This window comes from Branchiostoma belcheri, unplaced genomic scaffold (genome assembly GCF_001625305.1).
Source record: "Branchiostoma belcheri isolate BF01 breed outbred unplaced genomic scaffold, Haploidv18h27 scaffold5, whole genome shotgun sequence".
Taxonomy (NCBI): Eukaryota; Metazoa; Chordata; class Leptocardii; order Amphioxiformes; family Branchiostomatidae; genus Branchiostoma; species Branchiostoma belcheri.
Window position 1 is genome coordinate 3,905,666 of NW_017804131.1, and position 14,938 is coordinate 3,920,603.

Here is a 14,938-nt window from a genome sequence, read left to right on the forward strand (position 1 = left end):
TTTTTACTGACGTTTGTTGGACTAGATGATGAAATTTATGACTTATTACTGGATAAAGGATATGATTATTTTGTGTTTCGATGCGCTAACTAAGAGATGACCGTGTTGACCCCATCCCACCACTCTTTGCGAAAACGCACATGGGCAAGATGGCCGCCTCCATGAAAAAAAGGTACCGTGGCACAGATTTTCTTCAATTACTCAAGAAATATACATACTTAATGTCTATATCTTTCGTAGTTTAGTTCCTGTTTACATGTATACCCATTATAAAACTTAAGTTGGTTATTTGTAAGCGTGTACGCCGTACGATCTGTTGTTTATTTGCTGCTGGGGAGGGGGGCATGTTTGAACGTCGTTAGTAGTACTACATGTGTGCATGCTAAAAGTGCACCTTCCTAAATAAATTATTGTCATAATTTTGTGCGCAGTACTATAAACTTTCATAACTACTTTTATGTCAGAGTAATTCACTAGTTCTGTACCTGTCCACAGGAAACTCTCAGACCTGAGTGTAGATGACTTCATGGCCCATGGCTTTGATGATGAGGACTCCGACTCAGAAGAAGAGGTTGGCTCCAAAGAAGAGGGAACAAAAAAGGGCAAGAAGAAGCAGAAAAAGGCTGAACGGTTTGTACCATCAATAGAGAAAAAATTAACACAAATACCATTCCTGGATAGAAAAAAAAACACATCTATGAGTAGAGTACTTAGAATCTTTGGCCATGTAAGAATATAATTATTATAATGCTCAATGATGCTTGATAAGCATACTATGTAATACTAGTAGTTAGCACACAACCTATGCACATGGGGTACTGACAAACACAAAATTTGTCAAATTGCGCCAAATTTTGTCTTTACCTTAGGACCCAGGTCGTGAAAAAAGTGGACAAAAAGCCAACCCCAAAGGCTGGTGCACCTGATGTGAAGAAGAAAGGTAAAGAGACGCCCAAGCACAAATTGCAAATGTCCAGGCTACAAGAAGTGGACCCAGAATTCTACCAGTTTCTACAGAAGGAGGACAAGGACTTACTGGAGTTCAATGAATCTGATGATTCAGCAGAAATTGATGATGACGATGATGATGATGTTGATGATGATGAAGATGATGAAGAGATTGCAGATGACAGTGAGGAAGACAGCCTTGATGAAGACGAGAGTGAAAGTGAAGATGCTGATGAGGATGAGGAAGAAATAGATCTGGAGGAGTCAGACTCAGATGAAGAAGAACTACATAAACCAGAAGGGAAGCTTGAGGTGTGCTCCTATCTCTTGCCAAAACATTTCCAACACAACTTTTCAAACATTGTTCAAACTTAATCTTTATCACAGTGCACATCTAATAGTAATAGGTACTGTTTCCTTTGACTATCAATCAGAAACAATCTACATAACGTTATGTTGTTTAAATGATGTTTAAAGTTAATACTTTTGATCTAACACAAAAAAGTTCTCTCACCTAGAGCTTTTGACTAGTCACTCTGGTCTTCCTCAGTAGACTGACCCAGTGAGGCTTGTCACATGGCTTCTTTGAAGTGTGACGTCAACACTGGGCAAAAAATTTCTGGTAGACGATGTCAGCCCCTGTTGCTGTTGAGTGAAGGGTGATGGGCCCTAATGTAAATAGCATCTTTCACCCCTCTCAGGAAATAGTCTTGTTCGTTGTTTAAATGATGTTTGTTACCTAGGTGATGAGTGATGAAGATGAGGAGGAGGATCAAACCAGGAGACACAAGGGAAAACTGGTCACCATGGCCATGGTGAAAAAGTGGAGAGAAGCTCTACAGGTAACATGATTGTCATTCTCTCAAATTAGCTGTAAGAAGTTTTCAACAATAAATGACACACATAGAAATCTCTCTCTCTTGAAATTACATTAGTTTAAGTACAATAAACTGGATATTGAGTGTTTGAGTGAATGATTCTGTTTTTCTGAGTTTTGAAGTTGATGAGACTTGAAAAGAAAGTTTCCAGTTTTAGAATCAAACAAGCACTCTATGTATAAAATTGATACCAATAGACAAACATACATGTACATGTATATCATGCATGTTTACCTCCAGGCCCAGGCCTCCCTACCCGTCCTCCATGAGGTGATCAGGGCGTTTAAAGCAGCCGTACAGCAGACCAGCAGTGAGGAAGGAGAGGAAGATACCAAGTACAGGGTGGAGGGGAGTCAGGGTAAGGGGATATAGGAAAATTGTATCCATACCCATATATGTACATGGTCACTTTGTCGACTAATTTCACTACCTGGTCCATGACAGATATTGCAATTATTAACATCTGTCTCATGCATATCTTACAGTGTTCAATGCTGTGGTAGGTGTCTGTATAAAAGATGTGGCCCCAGCATTGCTTCATCTTTTTGGAGTGAAAGCCTGGTCCAAAGGAAAGAAGTAAGTAGCACAGTGTCTTCAAAGCTACATATCACTATTTTGATTTTGCATACTAATGCATGAACTATAGTAATAGCTGTCTGTGGAAGATGCATACCAATTAATTTAAACAAATCAATGAACAAGTGCCTTAATGTAAAAGTTTGCATTGGTTAAAATGTTTATGTACATGTACAGTGCAGTGTTGTTGTGTAATATATGTGTATGGTTGTCCCTAGGACAGTGATGCCTTCCTCTCACAAGAAGTGGAACAAAATGAAGCTGGACATAAAGACGTATCTGTCTGATGTCATCCAGGTGAGGTCTGAGTTTCTTCTCTTTCTTGACCCCACTGACACTCTGTAATACTGGTATCTGTTGACCACACCTGGCTGTTATAACCTAGTGCTGAGTATTTTGCTGGGTTTGTCTTTGAGGCTAAGGCTGTCAGTAGTTACAGTTTCGTCTATAGCTACATCATGTACATTGTACATGTACTAGTATTTCTTGTCTGTAGTTTTAGAGTATTGTAGAAAATTTCATTAAACATGCATCCTATTAACAGGTAGAAATTTCACACTAGCATGGCATGCCCATGTTGAAATCATAAAGGGCAAAATAGTATACAAACATACTTTTGCAGGTTGTTTGGTTTTTATCCCGAGATGTAACACACCAATGTTTTCCCTGCAGCTGAGCCAGGTGCTATCAGAGGCCAGTGTTGTCAGCACCCTCCTGAGACATGTGTTACAGCTGGTACACTACTACATCTGCTTCCCCAAACTCTGCAGGGTCCTGCTCAAGGTACCATGTGCAACATTATATATTGACAGTTGTTACAGTGCGAAATTATTATTAATTACTTTTTTTTTTACATCTGGACTGCAAGCATGTCAAATACTAGTAGTGATCATGAGTGTGATCCCGATACAAAGAACAGTGTTACCAGTACAGTTCACCCAATGATTTTAGCTTCTTTTTGAGAGCATTTGGTAAACACGGAGGCATTGTACAGCTAGCTACACGTACATGACTTTTTTGTACATGATTAAGAAACATAAATGATAAAATTGCACTATCACTATGAAATTGTGTAAAATTCTGTTTTATACTGTTCTTTTATTGAAAATTTAATTCTGTCTTTTACTGTAATTAAAGGAATCTTTTGTTATAATATGAGAGACAAATCATGTAATTTTATGTATTGTCTGCAATACATGTACAAAACATGTATGTTTCTTTCTTGACATTTTCCATCTGTCCCCCCACCCAAGCGCCTGATCAGTCTGTGGAGTGAGGGTGAGGAGAGTGTACAAGTCATCGCCTTCTTCTGTGTGTACAGGATCACCAAACTCACTCAGGCCAAGTTTCTGGAGTGGATCCTCAAGGTATGGAAACATTTCATTCCTAAAGACTAAAATAAAATAAAGGGGACAATGGTACAGAAACATTTCATTACTAAAAACTAAAGTAAAATGAAGGGGACAAAGGTACAGAAACATTTCATTCCCAATGACTAAAGTAAAATGAATGGGACAAAGGTACAGAAACATTTCATTCCTAAAGCCTAAAGTAAAATGAAGGGGACAAAGGTACAAATTTTCATTCCTAAAAACTAAAGTAAAATGGAGGGGATAAGGTTAAAATTACATCTTTCTTGAAAATGTTGCATCTGACATAAAGAATTGTTTGTGACATTGTTTAGTTTTTTTCTCTCCTTATTGCTATGCACAGTTTAATGTCAATATCTCTAATAGACTAGTACTGTACAGCTACTTTGCACAATGTATATGCAAATACATGTAGATTTAATTTATAAACATTACCTGGACAGCCCTGGTCAAAGCTGAAAGGCCATAGGAACTTTTGAATTTCTATGTAATAATGCGTATTACTATTAGCTAAAGCAAGGGCATTGAAACTTCTTTGAATGTATTATGATTGGCATAATCTAACCATATTCTGTCCCTTGTTTCTAGCAAATGTACCTGGCGTATGTGAAGAACACCAAGTTCACCTCTCCCAACAGTCTGCCGGGTATTAACTTCATGCAGAGGTCACTCACGGAGCTGTTTGCCCTTGACCTTCACACCACGTACCAACATGGCTTCATCTACATCCGCCAGCTGGCCATCCACCTCAGGAATGCCATCATGATGAAGAAAAAGGTACTGTCACTTCCAGCTTGTGATATCTAAGTACCTTACAGGTCTACATGTACTGCTATGTACCTAAACCCAAATTTAGTTTCAGGTCCGGATTCAAGTCCAGAGGTTTAGGTTTAGTTCTGGACTTGTAAGTCCTGACCTAAACCCACAGCATATACAAAATTGCATGTTGGCAACCTTGCAATGTTGTCTGGGCAAAACTGTGGCCACATGACATGGAGGCCGACACTTGACAATGCCCAATGGCATTTGTTTTCTTCATTTTGCAGCACAGAGTCTGCAATCTATGGAAGGTTTTAGTTGGTTTGGAAAGAAAAGGGGTATGTGACATGTTTTTTTTTTAATAAGTCCAGAATCGGTTCTTGACTTTTAGATTTTTTTGGACTTGAGCCTAAACATTTTTACAAGTCCAGAACCAGTCCAGTGAACCAGTACACAGCACTATCTAAGGTATAGCCAAAGGAAACGTTTGTGAGGTTTGTTACATTTTTTGTAGTACTGGAGAAAAATTAAATGTCCTGTAAGTTACACTTCAGCAATGTTACCAAGCAGAAGCTGCTTTGTGTGTTTTTATTACACCACACCACACCATCAGGCTAAAAACAACATGAAACAAAATTCCAGACAGTTGCGTCCAATAATGAGCCTTGTGTATTATTTCAAATATGTCAAAGGAGTCAGTAATATGTAGCATAAAGAGCAAACTATTATAACGTGAAGCACTGTTGTGGATATCAGTGTTAATTTTAGGTTAACTTTTAATTTGCCTATGGCAATATTTCATAAAATAATGAGTAAAACGGTCTATTGACACTACTTTTAATTTGACATCAACAATGACAACAGGCCAATTTAAGTATTTCCTGAACAAAAGATCAAACAAACAAGCCATGGAAAAAATGGCTAAAGACTATATTTCTTATATATTGAAGGAAAAAATACAGGCAGGATAAATCAACCATGTCTTTTTTGTGCGTCTTGTTTTAAAATGACGGCTTTGCCTTGCCACGCGACTTCCTTGGTATACAAATGACACAGTGACTAAATGTATTTTGTATTAATATTCAATTCAACAGCAAATACGTACTAGTTCTTCGTAGAAGTCATGTCATGGTTATACAATACAGGCCATCATATTATGGTATTTTCATTTAAGAGATTTCTGGCTGGGGAGCAAGTGCTCAGGAAACAGTATGAACTTCAAGGAAGCTGAAAAGGGGGTAGGCGTGAGTTTTTGAGCTCCAAGCCCTGTCTGCTTAACCTGGATGTAAGGAAGATCTGTACAATACGGACACGGACATTATCAGCACATGATCGAAGAGGCTTCATGCATTCTTCATGTTTTCTTGACTCAGTAGGTGAGTGTCTGAGACCTAACTGAAGACTTGACTTGGCCGTCATTATACATGTATGTTGTGACTGAGATGGCGAACTCCAGTCTGCTTTGTTTGGTCCTGTTCTTGACATGGAGCGGAACAGGCCACACAGCCTCCTACCCCAACCTGGAATGTTGTTGTTCGACTAAGAGGCGCACGTTCGAGGGGAACATTATGGACAGTACTACATGGCTCACTTGCTTCAAAGCCTTTTACTCCCACTCCATTCCAAAATCGTTGCCACCCAGTCTGAAAGTATTCGACATACAGCATCAGAATATCCCGAACATGATGCCAGGGGACTTTCCTCTTCTCCCATCTCTAAAGACACTAACCATGCGCGGGAGCCAGGTTATGACTATCCAACCAGGGTCATTTCAAACCTTATCGAATCTGTTTCAACTTTCCCTAAAAGAGAACAAGATCACCCGCCTGGAGGCCCAGACTTTCAGGGGACTGGCCAAGCTGACAGTCCTGGACTTGAGCAAAAACCGGCTACACTACATTGATGACGCGGCATTTGTTGGACTCACCAGACTAAGCAAGCTTTCTTTGAGTCGTAACTGCCTTTCCAGTATTCCACGGGGGACAGATCAGTCCATCTGGCCTCTCGAGCTGGACATGATGTGGAATCCTGTAACGTCACTCACCGCACCCGATGAGCTGAAGCACGTCTCGCGGCTGGTTTTGGCTCGAAACGGTCTCCCGTGTGACTGTACGCTGCGTGAGATGAAAAGATGGATGACTATAAACGGGCGATGGAGCATCACGTGTGGTCCTTTCCCGGAGAAGACAATCCGAGGGCTGTCCATGGACGATCTAAAGTGTGACTACAAGGTGTCTGTGTCCTCAGACTACGGGACGGTTACAGGTAACGTTTCGCTCACCTGTCAGACTGACTGCTGGGAAGGTCTGGATCTGACGTTTGCTTGGATCGCTCCAAATGGAGGCCGCCTCTTGTCGACTAGCGAGTACTCAAGAACCTTCACCGACGTGAGGGAATCGTACTGTAAAGAAACAAACGTCACCAGACGTGAAACAAAGAAAACGTGCTACTCCGTGCTCCGTATCTCCACACTCCGTCTCGGGATGGAAGGTCGGTTCAGTTGCCAGGTTACGGCCAATCATGCTAACGACGCGAGTGCATCCGTTTTGCTCACTGTCGCTGACACCGAGTTTCCAAGCGAAGGACCCCAGAACACAACACACGATGCAAGCACAAGACCCTACACGTACACGCACGCCTATAAGTTCCAAACGACAGCTACGGATGGACCAGGTTCTGGACTGTCTCTCTTACAACTTGTCCTGGTTGGGCTGTCGCCTTTCGCTGGATGCTTCGTTATCGTTGTGGTGATAGTTTCTTGTGCGAGCAAGTGTAAAGGAAGCCGTCAGCAGAACAACGCCAACAGACACAGCAATGCTGCGAGAAAACACTACGGAACCAATGAGTCGATTTCAGACACGGACTCAGCTGCCAAAGGAGTCAGATACGAAAATGACGACCAGTTTTCGGACACAGACAGTGGAAAGAAAAACGAATACGAAAACGATGACCAGTTTTCGGACACAGACAGTGGAAAGAAAAACGAATACGAAAACAATGATCAGTTTTCTGATGATGACAATGTTGTGAGCAAGCAACCGCAGCGGACAGTCCCTCACAAGTTGCCCGGTAAGAAACCAGGGAAGACACCTTCCATTGGAAACGCCGGAAGCTTAAGGACCCGACCTTGTCGCAACCAAAAGAGCCTGGATGAGAGAAAAACGACAAGGAGCAGGCGTAAGCTCAAGAGTAACGTGTTACGTGTCATTGCAGACGTCCATGCTCAAGCACAAGCAAGTGGGCACTATGACAACGACAAGAACACCACAGGAAGCAACAACACTGCAGCTGCGACATCAAGAAGACCCAAAGTCAAGAGTAACGTGTTACGTGTACTCGCTGACATCCACGCTCAAGCACAAGCGAGTGGGCACTACGACAATGATACGAACGCCGCTGGAATCAGTAACAGTAAGACAACGACATCTTCGGACAATGTGACTTCAGACGGCCAATATGACAACGAGAGACCAGCCACAGATTCAGAAACCACCAAACGAAGTGATGACGGCAGCGACTCAGACCAGGAATATATGACGCTCCCTAACCAATCTCCGGGAGAAGACACTGGGAATGGAGAAAAGGTGCAATCTGAGGGAAAACCAGATGACAGAAACATTACATCCAAGTCAGCATGCGGTGATGTGTCGTCAGACAATGACTATGTAACGTTTCCTGGGGAGGAAAATGTCGATGAGAAAACAAGAAAAAAGGACGGACGCAAGTCAGACTTAGACTCAGCTTTATCCAACGCAGAGCACGAGTGTGATCACACCTATGTGACGTTTCCTGAAGATGAAGATGATGAAAAACAGCCAAGAGGGGCAGAAAAGAAGAAGGGGCAAGTGTCAGGCTTAGACACGGCATTATCCAATGCAGAGGACAGCTCTGACCACACCTATGTCACGTTTCCTGGAGAGGAAAATGATGAAAAACTGCAACGAGAGGCAGCCAAGAAGGGAGGACATTTGTCTGACGTAGACATGGATTCGTCCAGCACGGAGGAAAATTCTGATCACACTTATGTGACATTTCCTAGCGAGGAAAATTATGAAGAACACAAACGAGAGACAGAACACCAAAACAAACAGGCGTCAGACTTAGAGGCTGTGGTAACCAACTCAGGCGACATTTCTGATCACGTTTACGTGACATTTCCTGAGACAGAAAATGAAAAGGAAGAGAAAAAACTTCAAGAAAGACACGTTTCAGGCTTAGAATCTGATTCATCCAACGAAGAGGACAGCTCTGACCACTTCTATGTAACGTTTCCTGGCCATGAGGAGGGAAATGATGAAAAACAGCAAGGACCGTCAGGAAAAATGGATGGACACATGTCAGACTTAGACACTGCTTCGTCCAACACAGAGGACAACTCGGGCCATGCCTATGTCATGTCACCTGGGGAGAAAAATGATGAAAAAACAGCAAAGAGAGGCAGGGAAGACGGTCAGACATGCGTCAGACTTACACAGCTTTATTTAACGCAGAGGTAACAAAGCATGTAAAGGTGAGGGCCGTGTTTCAGATTTTCACAAAAACCAGACGGATTACTTACCAGTCATTTGAGATGGAGGGATGCCTTGCATGACTTTGTATTATTAGCCATGTGAGAAATGTTGGACCTGCGTCACGACTTGCTTTGAACACTGTAATAACATTCTGAGTGGCAGACTACAAAAATGTAATTTCTAACCTTTATACAACGTTACATGTGATGGATATTACAACTGTAGGGTTATAGAGGACTGGTACAAGAGTATACTGATTAGTCAAACTTTGTGTTTTGTAAACTGTGATGTTAATGTACCGGTATGGATGATCTTTGAGAGCTCTTGAACATATCTAGTAATGTTAAACAATGTACAATGTAATAGTGATTAGAGTTCCACAATCTCATGCCTTAGTCAAGTGAGTATTTATGAATGATTCACATTTATTATGGAATTCATAAGATCATCACTTGTATTATATCCTTCATATTCTCCACCCAATGACAGTCTTAATATCTTAAACAAGTAAGACTATTCTACATTGTACATTCCCTCATAAATCATGCAGTTAATGTTCTGATTTGAATAATCACTCCACTTAACTTCCAAACACAACAAGTATGAAATTCCTGTCAGTCACCACTATTGCATCGGTACGTGGCAGTTACAATGAAGAGACCTGAAGTGGGAATGTCCAGACTTATCATCATCTGCTAAGAACTGAGGTGTTCAAAAACTCATATTTTCCAATAACTATCATAGAGTGGAACTTGTTGCCACCAAGGACAGTTGGGGCATCATCACAAGAAAGCTTTAAACAACTCCTGCAAATGTGCAAAGATTGGGTGTAAAATAACAGGTCACGCTGCATGCCTGCAAAGCTGGACACAGATACATGATTGTACATGGTGTGCTCTTGACATGTCCTTTCCGGTTGCTTGACCAGGAGAACTACCAGTCTGTGTACAACTGGCAGTACGTCCACTGTCTGTACCTGTGGTGCCGAGTCCTCAGCACACTTCACCCCTCAGACATCCTACAGCCTCTCATCTACCCACTGGTACAAGTCATCATAGGAACCATCAAGTAGGTCACACCAAAATGGAAATTCATACTCTCCAAAAGCACCACTAATCTTGTTACATGTATCTGTAGAAAATATGTTTTATATCAGTTTTATCAAGTAGGTCACATCAGAATGGAAATTTATACTTGCCAAAAGCATCACTTGGTATTTGTAGAAAATATGTTTTATATCAGTTTTATCAAGTAGGTCACACCAGAATTGAAATTTATACTTGCCAAAAGCATCACTTGGTATTTGTAGAAAATATGTTTTATATCAAGTTTTATCAAGTAGGTTACACCAGAATGGAAATTGATACTCGCTAAAAGCACGACTTGGTATTTGTAGAAAATATGTTTGTTTTTTATATGAAGTTTTATCAAGTAGGTCACATCAGAATGGAAATTTATACTCGCCAAAAGCAGGACTTGGTATTTGTAGAAAATGTTTTTTATATCAAGTTTTATCAAGTAGGTCACACCAGAATGGAAATTTATACTCGCCAAAAGCATAGCAGTATTTGTAGAAAATATGTTTCTTATATCAAGACAAAAATAATGCCAGCATCAGTGTCTTTCCGTCATTTGATACAATTTTGGCTGTCATGACACAAAAATTTTGCCTAATCTGTCACCTTTGATGGACAAAAATTGTTGTGTAAAGATATAGAAAGAGATGTCATTAAAGTAAGCTTAGTTTATAAAAAAAACCTGGACCTCTAAATACAGGAAACAAGATTTCAAGACACTCAACATGATTTTATGTCAAACAAAATTTAGATGACAGAAAAAAATTCAGGCTAGCTAGAATGCTGTAACAGTTTCAGATGCTAGTAAATGATTGCATTCCTAGACTTGTAACGATTGGTTCGTTCGAATTCCATGGTTGCAGACTTGTCCCTACAGCAAGGTACTACCCACTGAGGTTCCACTGTGTACGAGCCCTGACACTCCTGTCTGACAGTACCAACACCTTCATCCCTGTTCTACCATTCATACAGCAGGTAAGCCACATGGGGTACACATAGATATGTACAGTAGTCTATACATGTTGTATACCAGGCCCAAAAGTTGCAAGTCATAATGTATGTACATGGTTACATGTATCTTTACTCAGATTCAAATATACAGAAGTGTAGGTATTTAAGGTACACTGCTTTCAAAGATGAATTGGTAGGTGTACAAATTGTAGTTAAGCCTTGAAGGTTGTAGTTAAGCCTTGAAGGATAAGTTACAATTGATATTCCCATGAATTTCTAATATCATATTGTAGAAGATAACTAGAAAGGCCAATATTTGCTTTGGAGCAAATACAGCGATGGGTTCACCACATTTTACGACATGGCAGGGAAAGAATGGGAAACACAAGGGAAAACAATGATTTACATTGATATAACTATAATATGAAGTAAAATACAACTAAAACAACAGTTGGATAGCTATTCCCTACTTTATTGGTTAGGATTTTTAATTGCATAATGCAAACTGTTGATTTTCAAAATAAAAAAAAAAACGTCCATGCCCGGCATTCCAATGCTGGAGCAGGAAAGCTTGAAATACCTACCAAAACACTTGAATACAGACATACTGTCAGTATGGAAATGCTTCTGTGCAGGTGTTAATCAAGTTAAATCCCAACAGCCAATCAGCAAGAAGTATAGAGGAAAGCTGCATGCCTATTGGTTGATGCCCTGCATTCCATTCTGATGACTCATGCCCAAACGTGGTAAACAAGGCAGACTAACACAGTAATACATTTGCTATAACACAGCCAAAAAACTCAAATAAACCATTCTAAAAGCCTGTATCACAATAATTTAAAAAACGCCTAGGGGTATTTGCCCACTGTACCTCCATACCAAATTTGAGGACCTTAGGCCCTAAAATGAAGAAGCTGAATCCATTTAAAGATATGGCAGGAGGAGGAGGAGGAGGAGAAGGAGAAGGAGAAGAAACATCAGAAAAAGCAATATGGTTTCACCACACCACTTCGTGGTGTGGTGAACCCATAATGAGGTTACATGTTTCTGTTCCTACTGTAGGTGTTTGAGCAAACAGACTTCAACAAGAAGCACAGCAAGACCAGTGTGAAGCCCCTGAACTTTGCAGTCATGCTGAAACTGTCTAAAGCACAGCTGCAGGAACAAGCCTTCAGGGTACGTATGACTCTATACTAGTACATGTTTGTGTATGCACATGTATATGAAGATGTTTCAGTGAACTGATTAAAGTTTCAATTTCAGTAGGGCCAGTGCAAGTAGGCTATGATGTGCATTATATATACTGGTACAGTGTGTTGCACTGTACTGGTACATGTTAATTTATAGTTTTACATCTACATTGTACATGCACATGAATATGCAAACGTGTGTGTAAGACATATTGACAGATATGGTATCTCTCTTGATGTCTTTTTTTGACTGATTGTTACCTCCAGGACGGTGTGATAGACCAGCTGTATGAGCTGCTGCTGACTTACTTCAACACCCAGGCTCACACCGTGGGCTTTCCTGAACTGGTACTCACATCTATACTACAGGTAACACTTTATGGACACATAGAAATAGGCCATGACCACAACAAAGCCCACAAGATTAAGATTACATGACAGTTTTATGAAAGCAAAAGTAAACATACATGTATTGATAGTCATATAACGGTTTACAGTATATTGTTGCAGTCATAAATTGATAGTAAATACTGCTTTATGTTCCTATAAATGCTACTCTAACTGACAGTTACATGTATGAAACCAGTTAACTAGTAATTTGTTGTGTCAGTCCGACACACAACAAATTCCTAGTTTACTTGTGTCAAGACATGATTTATCTATGTAGTTACTGTACAATCATTTTTTGTACATCAAGTCATGTGATGAGAACTCTAAGATGAGATATTGACTTTACTGGGTTAATAAAGAGACAGAATGTATCTCGAAAGCTCTTCAGAGTAGCATTAGCAAATTTTTTTCTTGTGTGAAAAGTTTCAAAACATTTATCAAAAGTATATGTAGTATGTAGTACCAAACATTTGATATAATAACTTTAACAGACAGTACCAATACCTTTGCTATTGTTTTCTAGATGAAAGACTTCATGAAGAAGTGTAAAGTGGCCAACTACACCCGACAGATCAGACAGATCCTGGATAAGGTGCAGGAGACGTGCAAGTTCATCACAGACCGCCGAGCTTCTGTCAACTTCAGCCTCACAGACAAACAGGCCATTGTAAGACATGTCTTTCTGACTTATATTACAACATTTAGTTTAGTTTGTGTGTCATGTATCTCTTGTTTCAGTATAAGTTTTTGATAACTTGGTGAGTGATGCAATGAAATGTTCCATTTGTACTTGGAAGTTGTACGCCTAGCTTTCATTTTACCTATTACCCAAAAAGAAATGTCTAATACACATGTAGCTGGTCTGACAAAAAAAAAAAGAAAGAAATGTGCATTTTACTGTAGAATACACATACACCACACACTCACTCACACTCTCTTAAAAAATCACTTAACTGTTAAGTTTGGTGACTAGGCCAGCTGCATGTAGGCATGCAAAAATGTATTTTCATATGAGATAGATTTTCATATATTTTCTCCCTTCTCCTTGCTGCACAATCCCATAACCAATAAAGAAATGGTAGCCAAATCACTACTTGTACTTAGTACTTCAGTGTGCTTCAGCATTGTTTGTGTTGAACAGGAAAACTGGGAGCGTCAGACCAAGCAGCAGGGCACACCACTGGGCAAGTTCCACGACAACTGGAGGAAACTCAGGGACAGGGAACTCATGCATGAGATCGCTGGGAAGGAGAGGGTAAGATTCAACTTTGTTACATGGCAAATGACTGAAATGAAAATTTTCAGTAACTTTGTTACATGGCAAATGACTGGAGTGGATCAAATGTACCATTTAAAATTACCTGCACCAAATTTTACCTGCACATGTACCGGTATACTAAAAAAAAGTTTAGAAACCATTGCCATTATTTCTTTTATACATTTGTACATTATACTAAGTCTTCATAATATGTGGTAAAAGCAAATGCAGGCTATAAAAAGCTACTTACAAATTTTGTATATAAACACAGTACAATATTGCAGGTTAGGTGCCACTAGACATTAGAAATACCTGCACAGTTTCAATTTTACCTGCACTGACATGCACATACATGTCCCCACTACTTCCAGCTCAGTCTACTTTTTCACATTGAATCACTCATGGATAATTTATGATTATGCGTAAGAAGTCTTTTTAAAAATATTACACAACACTACATGTATATACATATAAAATTATATAATCTGTTCACGCACTACTTTGAAACTCCCAGTCAGAACTAACCTGACCCTGTACTGTACTCCTTCCCCAGATCTCAGACACAGATCTCCCGACCATCAAGCGCCGTCCCGTGGCTACTGACGAGGACAGACAGGAGTTCAAGGGTCTGTTTGAGTCGGACAGCGAGTCAGACCAGGAACAGCTAACCATGCTGGAGAAAAAACCAGCCGGTAGCCAGGGTGATGACACTGATGATTCTGATGATGATAGTGAAGACAATGATGATATTGAAGACATTGATGATGATAGTGATGACATTGATGAGGAAGATGATTCAGAGGTAGAAATAGAAGAATCACCAGTAATTCAAGGGAAAAGAGCCAAAGTTGTAGAAGAGAAGAAAGGGAAGAAGGATGACAGGAAGGCAGTGAGCGATGTTGTGAAAAAGAGGAGCCAAAAGTACCAGGAGCCTTCATCAGATGAGGAGGAGGGAGAGGACATAGTGGAAGACTTTGAATTTTCTTCTGATGAAGATTGAGATCATAAATCAGAGTCCTCAATGACATTAG

General features: G+C 40.2%; 1 protein-coding gene across 1 annotated transcript; it reads left to right on the top strand.

Annotated features, from left to right (window-relative positions):
- The first annotated feature begins 107 nt into the window (after positions 1–107).
- LOC109479839 (nucleolar complex protein 2 homolog) lies at positions 108–14,907 on the top strand. The gene is made up of 17 exons (XM_019781864.1): positions 108–172; positions 496–630; positions 870–1,260; positions 1,692–1,790; positions 2,067–2,184; positions 2,312–2,402; positions 2,621–2,699; positions 3,075–3,185; positions 3,656–3,769; positions 4,361–4,549; positions 9,971–10,110; positions 10,982–11,093; positions 12,132–12,245; positions 12,527–12,628; positions 13,173–13,316; positions 13,791–13,904; positions 14,461–14,907. Exons 1-17 carry the CDS (start codon positions 141–143, stop codon positions 14,905–14,907), a joined length of 2,532 nt encoding a protein of 843 aa, XP_019637423.1. The 5' UTR covers positions 108–140.
- Positions 14,908–14,938: the final 31 nt, after the last annotated feature.